The 15575-nt window shown below is 40.3% G+C and overlaps 1 protein-coding gene across 3 annotated transcripts in view; it reads right to left on the minus strand.

Moving 5' to 3' along the window:
• Positions 1 to 119: 119 nt before the first annotated feature.
• Positions 120 to 15575, minus strand: part of FBXL2 (F-box and leucine rich repeat protein 2) — a 57745-nt gene continuing 42289 nt past the window's right edge. For all 3 annotated transcript variants that reach the window (XM_074842421.1, XM_074842432.1, XM_074842441.1), the window contains 6 exons: positions 13311 to 13441; positions 9206 to 9266; positions 7689 to 7733; positions 7358 to 7414; positions 2968 to 3180; positions 120 to 2066 (listed from right to left, as the gene is read on the minus strand). In XM_074842421.1, coding sequence (XP_074698522.1) covers positions 1959 to 2066; positions 2968 to 3180; positions 7358 to 7414; positions 7689 to 7733; positions 9206 to 9266; positions 13311 to 13441 — 615 coding nt within the window. In that variant the 3' untranslated portion in view covers positions 120 to 1958. The remainder of the gene's footprint in view (positions 2067 to 2967; positions 3181 to 7357; positions 7415 to 7688; positions 7734 to 9205; positions 9267 to 13310; positions 13442 to 15575) is intronic.

Consider the following 15575-nt stretch of genomic DNA (forward strand, 5'->3'; position numbering starts at 1 on the left):
AGGTAAGTAATGGAAGCAGACCAGCTCGGTCGTTTATCCTGTGCCCAACACACGCACGTTGATCTTCTGCTTCTAATAGAAAACTTGGTTAAATTTGAAATAACTGAAACAAATTCAAATTTGACATCAGCTGACTGTTTATTTAAGTGTCCTATATCAGAGTAGGTTCCATTTGTTTCTGTACATCTTCAATGCAATAGACTTACAAGGTTCATTATGTTCTTAGAAAAAAATGAGCCAACAAAAGGCAACACATCTTGACATACTGGTACCAATGACTTTCCTGGTACAGTTGAGAATAAAATCTGCTTAAAACTCTCCGTTACCGCAGTATCTTAATGGAACTCGAAGTACGATTGTAACGACGCTCCTCCACTACGGTGCAAAACAAGCCCTGATTGGCTTCTTTTGTAGTAGCAAAGAAATCCACGTACTGCACTCCAATCTGTAATTTAACCTCCAAGTTGAGGTCTTGCTTTACCATCCCCGTCATCTGTGAATGTGTGAAGCACGAACACAACCCAGCGGTTGTTATCCTCAAAAGCCTCTTAATGTTCACACTCCTTTTAAAGAGTAGCTTTAAATTTTGGGGGGGAATTGCAGTACTAGCTTCTCCAACTGCTTTATAAGCCAGTATTTCTATTAGTTTTCAGTAAACACACAGGCCCTGAACTCTTAAAACATACACACGCACAACCAATCTTACACAAAAAAGCTTTCTGAACTGTTGAGTAGTTTATCTCAGATAATTAAGTTGCTTAATATAAAAAAGTTTATTTTTTCTAACCCTCTAGCATGTGAAATCTAAGGATGAAAAGCATGGCCTTAAGAGTTAATACATAGATTTTATTATCATTCAGAAGTTGACAGCTTCTTAAATAACCCAAATGTGAAGAGTCTGGCTTTCTACATTTGAAAACCACAGGTTTGGTTTGGTTCACCTCCTGCCTACAGCTTTGTTTGCCCGTCTGCTTGCTGTGTCCCTAAAGCAGGTGGCACAAACGGCTGGAATCGGATTCCTCGCTCCAGCGTAGTGCCAGTAGCGGAGCCTGGTTTCCATTCTCCAGCTGTAGAAAAGTCTGAGTAACACGCTCCTCGTCCTAGAACCACTGCCTCCTGTCCTTACAGAGGGAGGAGGTCACTGAGGACAGGCAGAACAGCGTTACAGGAAGCACCACCTCTGCTTGTGGCAGCCCGCTACGGCCGAGCCCACAAGCTCTACCCCAGTGGGTTTCTTACCCCTGTTAAAGGCCGATGGCATCGGGCATAAAACGTGCTTCAGTGACGGGCAAGCTTTATACTAACACCTAGTTCAACTGAACCAAGTTCCAAAACTTGGAAAGTATTTCTATTTATACAGTTAGCTTGAGGTACTATCTAACCTTTTGACATTACCTATTATGTCCTGTAATGTAATTAAATATGAAGCTGAATCATGAAAAAGTACAAGCTGTTTTGCTGTAAGAGCTCATGATTACCTTGCGTTTTTTGGTCAACATCTGCTAAAGCTGATTTGTCCTTAAACCCGGTATTTAATCTGTCGTGTATAGTACAGGACAGCAGGTTCAGTTCCTGGGTGTGATGGACTTGAGCCCCACGTTACGTTAGAGCTTCACACCGCGTATAGTGCTTACAAACACAAATTAACTTCCAAGTTTAGTGAACTTTCACCAAGTAGCTGCTATGCTGAAACGCCCGCACGTTTTACACGGTACTTCAGTTCTCATGCCAACAGAAGGAAGGAGTTACTAATACAAACCGAAGCATCACCAACTTAATCCACAGCTGCACATTACGTTAAGATTTTTACCTGGAAAAAAATGCTTTTCTTGTCACAAAACTGGATGACCAAATACCACCACTAGGACTGTCAGGAAACCGACCCCTTCCACTGACTTGCAGTCCCATTCTTTTCTTCAACAACAACAACAAAATTTTCTGTGTGGTTGCACTTACTGTCAGAGAATAATACAGCATCTGCAGAGGCGCTGTCCGCTCCCTCCTACCGAAGGAGGGGGAGTTACCGGAGCAAAGTAAGCATGAACTTTCACGTGAGGTAGATGAGCCTGTGGAGGAAAAGTCTGTGTTACGATGGGAGAGAAAGAACTCATAAAAAGAAGCAGGACACCTCCATTACTGCCAACAAGCGGGCTCTCCTGAGGTCGGTTAGCCAAAAAGAAAGCACCTACACACTGGATACTACCCAAGCTGTCTTCTGACATGGAATTCTCGTGTCCCAGCTGGCTAAGGCACACTCACACACAACGCTCCCCTTAACACCGAGCAGCCCGGAGAGGCACCAGCTCTGCTGCAGGGCAGAGGTGCAGCGCTGGCTACTGGAGACAGACTTGTCTGTACCTTGTTTCCCCTACTCCCTGCTTCTCTCATCCTAGAAAGCGGCACGGAATAGAACTGGGCATCTGCCCTCGATAGTCACTCTCAGGGATGAGCTTTCCAATTGCAAAATCTGGGATATGAAGCTGCAGCCAAGTTTAACAGCAAGGCTAAAACGCTGCCCCCCGAGGTAGGCGGTCCCTGGCCTCGTGGGGGAGGTACACAGGGGAAAAGTTTGTGGCTGGACTCCAGGGTCTAACAGCCCTACAACCACACAGTAACTGAAGTCTCTGTGCAGATGTTTTGCTATTGGCTCTGTATTTCAGGAGGGTTGAAGAACACCACTGCACAATCCTAAAAACATAGAAGCCTGTACTTGAAAAAGTACAGAAAGCAGAAGATAAGCTCTCATCATTCCAACAGCAAGTGTGTCATGAATTATAAACAGAATTAGACAATTATTACTGCCCGTATAGAAAATCTACATTTAGTCCCTAGAGGTGGGGACCTAACAGAATGATATTCAGATGTTTTTCCATCCTCCCTTGCCTGGGACATCTGTAGGATTCATAAAATCTCAAGCAGCACCAAGGGCTCGGGCATTCCCACCGGAACAAGTCAGCAAACACTTACTCTGATCCGTTTGATTCCAGCTCGCGTGACCTGCTGACAGTCATACAGCTCAATTCTCTCCAAGTTGTGGCAGTTCTCCAGGTGTTCCAGAGTCACGTCGGTGATGAGAAGACAGTTATCAAGCTCCAGTACCTGCAGCTTCTCGTGACCACACGTACTGTTGCTCAGATGAAGAATCCCATCGTCGGTGATCAATTCACAGTGAGATAAGCTCTAGAACAGAGAGGCAAACAGTTAACGACATCACTCAGTCCTAAGTTACTCACTCTATCCTCTAAACATCAGAAGTCCTCTTCAACCTCCTTCAACCTAGTGGTTAAACACTTACAAAGAGTAGACAGCTGAAAACGTATGTCTTTCTAATTGATTTTTAAAATTTAGCTCTTCAAAGTGTCCTACAGAATCAAGACAAAAATCCAGGCAGTTTGCTTTCTTTAGACCTGAAGATTCACGACAACTGTGTTGTGTCTAAAGTGTATGAAGATCCTCTATTGTTTTATTCTCTCAGATGTTTAGCAATGGATTCTCTTAAGAAATATATTATCAAGTAAAAAAACCCAACAAAACCAAAAAACAACAACAACAAAAAAGCGCTGACATAGCGCTTAGGGATATGGTATAGTTGGGAACTGTCAGTGTTAGGTTAATGGTTGGACTGGATGATCTACGAAAGAAATGAGCTCTACTCAATAAAAGAAGGCTGTACTTAAACTTTGCTTCAAAATGAGTTAGAGCCCCAAAACAAGCATCACTGGCAAACTCCTCAGGCCCCTTTGCTTCTACAAACGTGGGAAGTCTGTCCCAATTGTCACACACCTCCATTGCTGATGGGTGCAAACAGCGCGTGCGCCACGCCAGAAAGCACAGACAACCTTAAAGGATGATCAGGAACACACAGGAATAGATGAGGATCTACGGACAGGAGTCACTGTCCACAGCTATCAGGTTTTCATACAAACCACCAGGACCAAGCCTATGCAAGTCCGCACAGATAAAGAACAGTCAGACTGGACTGATTTGCCAAATAATGATTTCAGGAACACCGTGAGCACTTAGCACTTCAGCCTGTACATGTAAGGAGCAATAAACATCTTGCACAGCTGCAGGAGCAGGTCTTTTCTGCAGCAGTCAGCTTAATAAACAAAAACACTCTGCTCCCCTTCAACATATTTTTTTTACTTCCTTGAATTTCAAGAGCATGGAAAAAGTCACATCTCAGGCAGTAACAGCACATAAAGCAGTTTCCTGGTTCCTTTAGGGAATTCATGACTTTTGGAGAAGCAATGATCACAACAACAACAGGAAACAGACTCTCCTCAGAGGAGGCTTAAAACCCACTTTTTATCACGAGTGAAAGGAATGCTCTCAGGTCTTCTGCATTAGAAATGTGCAGGACCCAGGAACTCTTACTCCGCTCGCTCTGGGCTAGTTTCTTGCTTCATGCTCAGCCCTCTGTCTTGCCTGTACTTGTATTTAAGTCTAACAGTAACTGGTTTTGAAGTAGCATTTCCTTGCCACAAGTTTTTTTTTTTTTCAGACAGCAACCGATGAAGAAACACTTGCAGTAATCCAAAAATGTTTTTTAACTTGGCGCAAGCTAACTAGCACTCAACAGCACCTCGTGCTTTTTTCATGAATCAAATGTGCAACCCTTCCCTCCTCTCATTACATCACATCTACCTTCTTTTATTTCAGCCTGAGGACCACCAACCCTTACCCCTTTCCTTACCTCAGCTAGAGTGATGAGCATTTCTTGCCTGCTACCAGACACATGGGGTTCATCCTGCCCTTTAGAACAATTTGCCCCTCAACTTTTTTTTTCTCCTTTGCTCAACAGGATGAACAAGTAACTAGAGAAGAGGCTGGGGGACAGCTCTGCAACCCCCCTCGAGCCTGACGGGGAGCCACCCTGGCAGTTTCTCTTCAGCTCCAGCGGGTCCAGTTTTACTCACTCACCAAGTGTGAGCAGCTGGAAGTGACTCCAAGCAGCACCACAACTGGTGCATACTGTCTCCAAAAGACAACAGAAATGAAGCGCTTGCCCCCATCAACAGTGTTTTATCTTATGACATGCTTATATTCTGCAAATCTATCAACTCTTTAAATATTTAAGTTCTCTCCTGTACCTACTTTCTTTATGTACATGTTCTGAGCATTGGATTTGGCTCACAGCCTGGAAACAATCAGCAGTTGCAGGGTTAAAGAACATTTATAATAGACATGCTGCTTCAAGGAAGGACGGGAGGTTATGTGAAGCTGTTGGCTATGGCAGCAGTCTGCTGGCTAATTAAGAGTTTTCCGTCCCAGGAGGTAAGCAGCTTATAAAATCAGCTTTCCTGAGACACTGTGTTTGGTACTGAAAGGACAATACAGGATGTACAGCTGAGTTCACAGAACTTTGTAAAACAAATATGCCAAATGATACATACTTCATATTAAACCACATCATTCTTCAGACTTCATAAGCCTGTTAGAAAGCGTTAATAATGTGGAATTTTATGAAGACAATTGGTTGAAATCCTTAGAACAAAGAGATATAGTCAAATTCTTCTTTTTGTTAATACATTCTAAACGCTGTAAATCAAATACAGCATGATATACTGTGGCAGTAAGAAACAGTATGATCAGCTTAACTGAAGAACTCAATTGTCTTCTCACTCCAGCAATATCATGAGTATTTCAGTTTCTCTAATAATTGGCATGTACAATTATTAAACACTTTCACCAGAAATGACTTAAGTCCAGTAAGTAAGCATTTGAACACTGATCAGTAGCTGGTTATAATTGCTTTAACAGTGCTTTTGCTTATTTCCACTTCTACTGAGTCTCCAAACACCAACAAACAAATTCAAAGTTGATTTCTGCAATTTCAAAATACTTGTTTAAACTGGAAATATACCTAAACATATGCTAAAGCACAGCTACACCACAGTTTACAGAACCATCAACAGTACGTGATTTCACATTTGAAGTATCAAGGTTAGTTCATGTAGCATATTTGGCACTTGCTAGCCCGTTTTTTTCCCCCCCTGTAATTCTCAGCCGTGACTGTTCACTCACAATCTTTGAGCAGGTATCCTTCCTACACACAGGATATACACAACAACAACAATCAGTTTTTCTGGTTCCCTCAGGAAAGGCATGTTATTTTGCCAATGCCACACCTCCCTGTCTGTGGGCTAACACATGAGGGCCAGCAAACAAGAGCAGGTTCATAGAATACTTGGAAATTACGAGGTTTTATGGTATCTCTGGTGAAGCACTGGCAGAACTGGTACAAAAGGTCTCTTGCGAGTACTGGTTACAACTGGGATTACAATACAAAAACACATCTGTCACGTAAGAAGAGAAAGTGTCCCATATAGATGGCTTCGCATCTCCTGACAACTCTTGTTTGGTTTCACATTAAGAATTATGGTACAGAAATGAGGTTGAACAATTAAAAAGGAAAAATAAAAAACAACAGTAAAAAGTAGTGAACAAGCTCCTTTTTAAAAGTTATCTCTCCTCACGGTGCTACCTTAGTAACACTGAGTAACACTAACTAATCATAACACAATTTAATTAATGAAGCAGCAAACCTTCCTTTAATCCTGTCTAAGAACAGCTTATAAGGATACATGTTCTCTCACGTACATCTGAAGTAGTATATAACAAATCTACACTTAGGGAACAACTGGCCCTAAACACAGGAGCTGCTGTTGTAAGGACAGTCTAGTAATTTTGGAGTACCTTGACAGAAGAACAGCCACATATATGGCACCCAAAATTGGTTTTGATGTTCTGAAAGATCTGAGCAACCGCTCCCTAGAACACAGTTCTCTGAAATACAGTAATCAGTGTACCCCATCTCAATCCTCTCCAATTACGTTCAAAAGTCTAGGTCAAAAAAACCTTCCATAATTTAATATGTAAATGTAGTCCTTGAGAAAAACTGCTTGCATGCAAAACTGATTTGATTACAGAGTGATTACATTTATCTTCACTGGGTGGTTTTGTTTACTCAATATTTGATGTCAAGTGTCATACTCCCTAAGAAAAACATTAGCGAACACTTAAAGAGTATCTCTAAAGGATCCGAGTACTGCAAGTTGAACTAAGTACTCAAATATGAAGGATGTTAACCATAAAATGTTTTGTTAACCAAAAAACCCATAAGCTTTCTGGTTATTCCTCACTGATTTGGTAATATTTTTTAATCACACAATGCATGTAAATATTTTAGGAGTAATCTGCTTCTTTTAGAACACTTAGGAAACTTGCAGTATTTTGCACAGCGTTTTGGAACTTTTTCTAGATACAGAGTGAATGGCCTGGTTTTGTATTGCAGGAGTTGTCTATGTGTGTGGTTTTGGGGGATGTATTAAAGTTCACAAAGAGTTAAACTTACCAATGCTTGTAGTTTAGGACAGTGTATAGAAAGTTGTATCAATGTGCTGTCAGTTATCTAGAAATAAAAGAAACCAACCATAAACAGACAGCAGGAGAGTCAGCCCTCAAATAAGGTCTCTTTCCTCTACCAGAGGAAGGTTCTGTTATTTCTGGAAAACACCCAAATCACCTGGTAACTCCTCAAGTATTTCCCTGTATAGAATTCTACAATAATTATTTTTATTTATTATCATAAACGCAGCACTATTAATAAAAAACAAAGCACATCTAATTGAAAGTTCTAATTCTTACACTGAATGTTCAATATTCCTTTTCATATTAAATCTCACCAAAACACACTCTTCTAAGTCCATCTTCTCCAGCTCATGGCAATTCTAAAATAAACAAAAAACAAATAGATAAACAAAAGATGAAATAAAACAATACCCAGACATAAAATCATGCACAGGGCTGGTAATACGGGATAGCACAGCTTCCAAGAGGAAACTGTGAGCCAAATCCCTTCAAGTATTTGATCACCATCAAAATACAAAAAATGGTAAAAAAAAAATTAAAAATCCACAAACAATACACCACCTTCCTCTCAAACCTCGACACTTCAGCCTTTCTCTTAGTAAGTGAAATGTCTCCTTCTTGCCCTGTAAGGTTTGAACAATATGTATCAGCACTCCCTCACCCCTGCTTCCCTTCCCCCTTTTGGGGTCAACTTCAAATCAAACCTATGGCTCTTAGAGCCTGTGCACTAAGGCTACCTAACCAGCATACAGATGAATCCAACTTCTGCGTACAGACCCGCACCAGACTAATTGAAACACACTTAAGCCCATGGAACATCTCTCTTCACCATCACACATTAGAAAGAAGCCTTAAAAACAATTTGCTTTGCTAATGAATGCTGAAAATATTAAAATAGGGTCCAGCTTAAGGCTGGGAAAAAGCTGCACTTCACATTTATACCAGGAACTTCCCCAATACTCTGAGAGATCTCTAGCAAGCTTTTCAAAGTGCTTTCAATATCTGATCATGACTAATTTCAAGAAAATTATGTAACCTTGTGACCTCACAGCAGACCACATGGTGCCATGGCTCAGCTCAAACCTCAACTCATTTTTTACGAGCATAGAAAGAAAATGGTTTAACTTGCAGCTCCCAAAAGCAGGCTTGAGGTGACTACCAAAAGCCCAAGGCTGTAGTGCTGAATGCTTAGAAAACCACTGTTTAACCACTGTGGCTAGAAAAAAACCCACTTTCATTCACGCTATCACATACCAGCAGTGTAAAAGAATCCCGTTCACAGAGTGTTATTTTTGTTTTCAGATTTCCTAAACCAGCAAGCATACAAATCTTACTTGAAGCATTTGATACCATCAACATTATTACTTTACATATTTACAGCATGAACTGGGGCACAAGTGCTTATAGATTATAATGTATAATGTAAGTATTTTTGTAATTTAAAGGTATGCTCAGAATAATCTATTATATGGTGATTTTGGGGGTGTAAATATCACAAGAGTACGTGACATCTTAATAGGGGAAATTTGGCTAGAATACATAAGACAAGTTTATAATTATGTTAAGCATAATAAATTTGGTTGAAACATACTAAAAAAAAAGGAGGGGAAAAAAGTGAAAAATGCAATGATAGATGGCAAAATAGATCAAGTTGCAGCTCCACGTATAATCCAGAAATAAAAAAATCATTTTTTAGTCCCCTCCTCCACTGGGTTCTTCCTACTTTATTTTTCTTCTTCTCGTATTTCTTCCCAGCAAGACTACATCAATCCACAGCTGCCCAGCAGCAGTGAAAACAAGGCAAGCCCTGACCTTCTGAAATGACCCTTACCCGTGCTAAAAGGGTAAAACCGGCATCTGTAAGATGTGAACATCTTGCGGCTTCCAAAATCCTGGAAAAGTTTTAAATGTAAAAGAAAATATTAGTATAGAGAAAAGCAAATGCATTTGAGATACAAATCTGTCTTCTGCAACTTAAAACTCTCAATAGCAAATGTATACATATGCCTATTTTTCCACAGTAATTTGCAATTAAAAAGCACTAGGCAGACCTTTGATGCGGCTTATCAGAAGACTCTAATAGCCATAGCACAGATTAAGTTCAATCCTTGAATCTTCTCAGCATTTAGTGGAAAAAAATTATACATAATCATAGGCATTTTGACCTCCTGTTTCAGTAAGACAGCATAATGTTCAAGTTTTCTCGTGTGTCATTTGAGGAAAGATATGGGAGAATAAACCCTGACTTAAGGAAAATGCAGATGAAGCCTGCATCTAAAACCTGTTATCTAAACACAGGATGTTGGGAAGCCACAAAACCGAGAAACTGCTTACTAGAAATTCACTCAGAGCCTGTGCACAAAGCACAGTGAAGCAAGTTACCAGAAAGCAAGGAGCTTAATTTCTCCAAGTCCACAGTAAAACCAATAAACTACACCAATGCAACCTTAAAGAAAATAACACAGTGCTTTGGAAAGATAAACCTAACACTCTTCCCAGAGGCACTGGGAAGCAGGACTGACAAAAAAAAAAAAAAAAAAAAAAAGGTTAACTGCCCCAAACAGCACCACTAGGACACAGAACAGGCTTCCATCCCTTTAATGTTTTGTCATCTTTATTTTCTTCTTCTTCTTTTTAATGAACACTTTTTACTTTGCAGGTGGAATAAGTATCAAGATGAATAAGGAGAAACCACAGCACTGTGTAATGAGTGGCACAACCTAAGTGCAACCTGCCCACTCACCACAGCAAAAACTATCTCTATACTGGGGTCAGTGGGGAGGAGGCAGGAAAAGATGGACAAAGGAGCCTCTTGCTGCAGTAACACTGGGAGGCATCTAGGCCCTTCCACTGGTTTAGGAGGTCGCTAGAAAGATCCCTCTAGAGAAATGTGAAGGGAAAAGCCATGCTGTGTGCATGAGAAAAATACAACCCCACCAGAGCGCAGGATGTGGGGCTCTGACCATGACTTTGCTGGATCAGTCTCTTCCAAGCCAAAAGCAAGAGCACACCTGAGTTTAGAGGTAAGCAGCCCCACAGGATACACCCTTGGAAATAATTTCCAGAGTGTTAAGTCTTCAACAAGGTTCAGAAGTATGATGGAAACTCAAGAGCAGCCAACAGAGAGGTAAAAGACAGGTACCACTTCCCAAATGGATGGTTGTAACACCTCTGCATTTTCTTTCCAGACCCACATTTGGGAACTTTGTGCCCTTCCATCAAGGGCAGTTAGCAACCTACCATAAAATACTCTCAGCTACTCTGAAAATTACCTACAATACCAAGCAGGAAGGGAAAATCCTATCATCACCACCAACAAAGAAACCATGATTCAGGCCACATTTATTACCCTTCTTAATCCTTTCATCAATTACTCACTTCAACCCTACCTGCGCTTACAACCATTGGATCCCCCAACCCCACTACATTTCTGACTTCAAAGGGGGAAAAAATTACACCTGCAGTGTGCAAAATAGTGAGGATGCTACTTACTGCCCAACTGATTGAAAAGAAGAATATGGAAACAGAGGGATAAGAAACCAGCAGACTAGCAGCTCTATCTTCCCTGAAATTGGGAGTGCAGTCAGAGCAGCAGAACAGGACAGTTATATATACACATGCTGCATCAATCAGGTCCCAGTACAAGAAACAGGTGGGAAGACACTGGTCAGCATGAAAATGAGCAAAGTGCTATTTTTTGTTTTGGTTTAGTGATTGTACTTAATTACAGAGGGCTGCTCTTTCTTCCTGATACAGCTGACATTTATTTGCCATCCAGTGATTCATGTGTACCTAGTGTAGGAGCTGATGAGGCAAAATGATACCCCAGAGCAGATTCACCACTCTTCTAAAGCAATGTTCTCTGAGACAGACCTCCCATTGCCTACAGATGTCCTTTGGGCACACCTCTGCACAGAGCTCCCCCCACTCCTGGTGAATTAGCAGCAGGTGGGAGAGAACATTAGCGGGGTTAAAGGCAATATGATCCTAATTGTCACAGCCCCACCTAGACAAAGACATTCATGGTTCACAAGTGCTTTTCTCCAAAAGCCTCATCAAAACACTTACCAGTATTTTAACACTAAAAAGCACTAAAAAAGAAAAAAACACAGAAGGTATCAAGCACTTAAATGAGCAGATATAAAAAAGGAGACAGCTATATCTTGATGTAGGGGGGGGGGAAACAGCTGAAGGAAGCTGGTCAAGTTTAGGATTTTGTTTCAAGGAGATGTCATCTGTGAGTGGTAACAGCTGCAGAACACAGCACTGTGGTGGAAAGCAGCAGAGTAGGGCATGCAAGGCCCTGAAGTGAATTGAGAGCAGCACAGCACAGAAAATACTCAAAAGCTTCCTAACAGGGCCAGCATGGCCAACAGACCGGAGAGTTTTCTTTCATATTCAACACTGAAATATTCAGAAGGTATGACCAAGTGTGGAATTACATTTCCCTCTGATTTCCAACTAATTTTTATCAAGTACTTTCCATACATGATCCCAAAAGTCTAGATGTAACCAGCTGTGTCATGTGTCCTTCTGCAGTAATCACTGCAAAGGGTCAGTTGTTTTCCTTACACTGTTCCTCACCACAGAAGAACGGCAGACGCCTTCCCCCTCGTGGCAGACAGAGGCTAACAGTTTACCTACCGACGTCAAAACAATTCCTGCTACAGTTGTACTGCCCTCGGAAAGAACTGCACAACTAGCAGCACTCTAGACCTCCTTTTATTTCCAGTCTGAGCTGTGAATTGAGAGAACACGAGAAATTGTGGAAAAAGACTAGTAGTAACAGCACAGCTTTCTAAGGAACATAATAAAGTGTGTCAGAAGACCCCTAAGCCCCTAACACTGGCACACGTAAGCTCTTGTAAGTATGAACAGTTCCGTGAAGGGGACTGTCACTCTGGAATTGTCTTAAGGACAGGTTTTCTACAGTAACAAAAGCCCTTTTCCACTCAATCACCTAAAGGAACACTGCGTGTCAGCATACTGCACACTGGCATGTGAATGTAGCTTCCCCTAATTTTTACGACCTACGCTTTCCTCCATTTATCTGTGATTGAAGTATAACAAGTTGCAACTGCTGCACGTTCCTGTCATAAATGGCAATTTAGTGTCACCCAAAAATCTTTTGTTTTGATTTAATTTACATTAAAATTAGACCTTACAAGAAGCATTATGTCTCCACAACCAGAGAGCTGCTGCATGACTGAGCTTCGTTGTTAAAGCTGAAGCTGTCCCCACTTCTGAGAACACCACCATAACATACATGTTAGTGTAAATTACACCAATGTAGAAGTTTATATTATTTTTAACTGATGAGCCCCTATTACTCAAAACATACCCCATAAATATCAGTCCTCAGTGCTTTCAGAGACATGAACACACTCCATATCAGAGTTTAAAAATGCCAGGATGTACTGCAGAGCATATTAAAAACATATTTATAATAAAATCTGTAAATACAGTACTCAGGTATGATTTAGCTTTTTTTTTTTTTTTTAAAGACAAACAACTGCATAAAACCACATCAGAATACAAATGTCACAAGACACAACACAACTACAGATATTTTTACCTTTTAAAAAAATAATGGGCTTTATATCTTCTTTTCTTCTGGCTTGTAATTAGTACCTAAAATATTTAGCTAGAAGCACAGAATTGAACTGCTAGGTTCAACATGTTTTATTTGTCATATATTAGTCCTTGTTTTGCCAATATACAATAGACAACATTTCACACGATAGCTACAGAGGACCAGCCCTCAAGTTTATATTCAGCTGGCAAATCTAACTTAATGTTTTGATTGCAAAGGTAATGCAGACAACACAAAGCTGAATCAAACCTGTGGATATCAGCTGATTACCTTCAGAAGTGAATTTCTTAGATCAGGCCAGTAACAACATGATATACTCACGACATGCTCACGACATACTCACTTCAGCCTTGGACAGTTTAGACCAAGTGCTGTGAGAGAAGCATCTGTAAGGTTGCTACAGCCTGAAACACAGAGTGACTGAAGTCTATGGCATCCTCTACAGATTTTTACAATGCCTTCATCTGAAATTTGCTGCAACACAGAAGGAGGTTGAAGTTAGTCCGTTATCAGGTAATCAGCTAAGAACAAAAATCAAGTCATATTACTGAACTGCTAGTGTTACATTGTACATAACCATGGCAACCTGTGGATTTTCAACCAAAAAATACCATGGTAAAACCATCTTCATTGATAACACTGAAGACAATCAACACACACAATTCCTACTTATATATGTGTTTTTCCACAGATTTCAAGTAGTGCTCAAAGGCAGTATGAAGCACAGTGGAAGAGTTGTTTGTTGTTGTCTTCCTCTTTCACTTTGCTTTTGCTTTATAATTTTCACTTTTTTTTTTTTTTTTAAATTGTAGTTGTCATTGTGTGAGATAGCTTGCTACTTATATGTTTGCAGAGTTCAGGTCTTTTGTTCCGGTGACTCTGTAAGTTCAGGAACAGTGCAAAAGAGCTTAAAGCTCGACAGCAGGAGAGCTAACTACCTATTTTGCACTGGAGCAGGAGGACCCAATCCCTCACCTTCAGATAATTTTCAAAGCAAGAGCTACAGGTAAACAATTATATATAATCTGTTCTTTAGAGAAGACAAATGTAAAAGCCTTACCCTATGCAGTTGTCTTTAGCTGAAAGATTAAACTCAAAAGAGGGGTTTTCATTTCTCAAAATTGTTTTGTACTAGATATTCTGAAAAAAGTTTGGAATATGAAAAGTTTTCTCTCTGAAACGGGAACTGTAAGAAATAGCCCCAATGCAGCTGCACACAAAACAGCAAAACTAGGTTATTGGATCTGTGTGCAAATACTATTTTGTTTACAGGTCTTCTATTCTGGAAAAAGTATTCTCTCCTCCTTCCACTCCTAACTCCAAGAATTTAATTTTTCTGCTGAATAACTAATCCTTCATGGTGAAACAGGTTGTTTTATTTCCTGACCTAAGATTATTCTTCAACTAATAACAAAGACCTCTACTGTATTTTGAACTGAAAATACATACTCCTTTTATAAGGCACTCATCTAGGTACACTAATACTACTATAGTGTATTTCTGAGGCTATTTACCACAAACATTACATTTCATAGATGAAAACAGGATGAGAGCTAGCAGTAGCTCAGCACAAAGGGAGATCACCTTATGGCCCCTGTCCCAGTCCAGCACTTTTTAGTATCACAACTTTGTATTTGCAGTTTGTTCTGTCAAATAAAAATTATTCTAGACAGAAAACTAGAAGTCTTGTATTCATTTTGTGAATCCAAAAGGATTTGCATCATCTACAGATAAGAAGCTTTTTTCTTTTTTAATTAGAAGTCCATCAACCAGGTATTTCTGGAGTTGACTCTCCAAAGTTATGTTATTTTCTGAAACTGTTTTGTTTCCTTTGAGAGATACTCATGACACCATTATTGGGAAAAGTAAGAACTGTGTCAATTTTATACTGCTATTGGAGATGGACAAAACCCTCAAGCTATATATGAAAATTTTCCATTCTGAAATTGCTTGTGATTTCAGTGCCTACATCCCTCTCAGGGAAGAAAAGCGCTCAAAAAATGCCTGCAAGTCCCCAGTTTCTAAAACCTTTCTCCAAAGGTGGTACCTTTCAGATGTGCAGTTTCCAGACTGGTCTGCTAGAGCTGGCCTGGCATTTTACAAGGTCCATAAAACAGAGCCACTAGAATTAAAGTGTGGATCATATAAAGCATAAGACGACCTGCTGTGTAAAAATCACTGCTAGCCCTTTGGTCAAAGAGCCTGGCTACTCCTGGAAGCATGCTTCTAAGCTATAGCAAGCAGGACACATCTCCAGTGTATAAAGCTTTAACACCCACGGACCTAGGTAGGACGCAGAGACTATCAACTCAAACAATTCAAAGGGAAAAATACTCATGAGGGGTTTTTTGTTTGTACTTAAATACCTACATGACAACAAACATACTGGCCAAGGAAAAACTCTGGTACACTTCTATGCCAATGCCCCTTTTAAGCCAGAGAGATCCTAACTGATTATCATTAGACCTCTTGATGGCCTTCCACAAAAACAATCAGAAAAGGCTGGCCTTGATATATCTCATTAGTCTCAGGTAAAACACAACAGAAAAAGAACTTTGGAAAAGGAGGACAGAAAAAGGATGATTGAAAGGGGAAAACATTATGAACT

Source organism: Strix aluco, chromosome 1 (assembly GCF_031877795.1).
Source record: "Strix aluco isolate bStrAlu1 chromosome 1, bStrAlu1.hap1, whole genome shotgun sequence".
NCBI classification, from domain to species: Eukaryota; Metazoa; Chordata; class Aves; order Strigiformes; family Strigidae; genus Strix; species Strix aluco.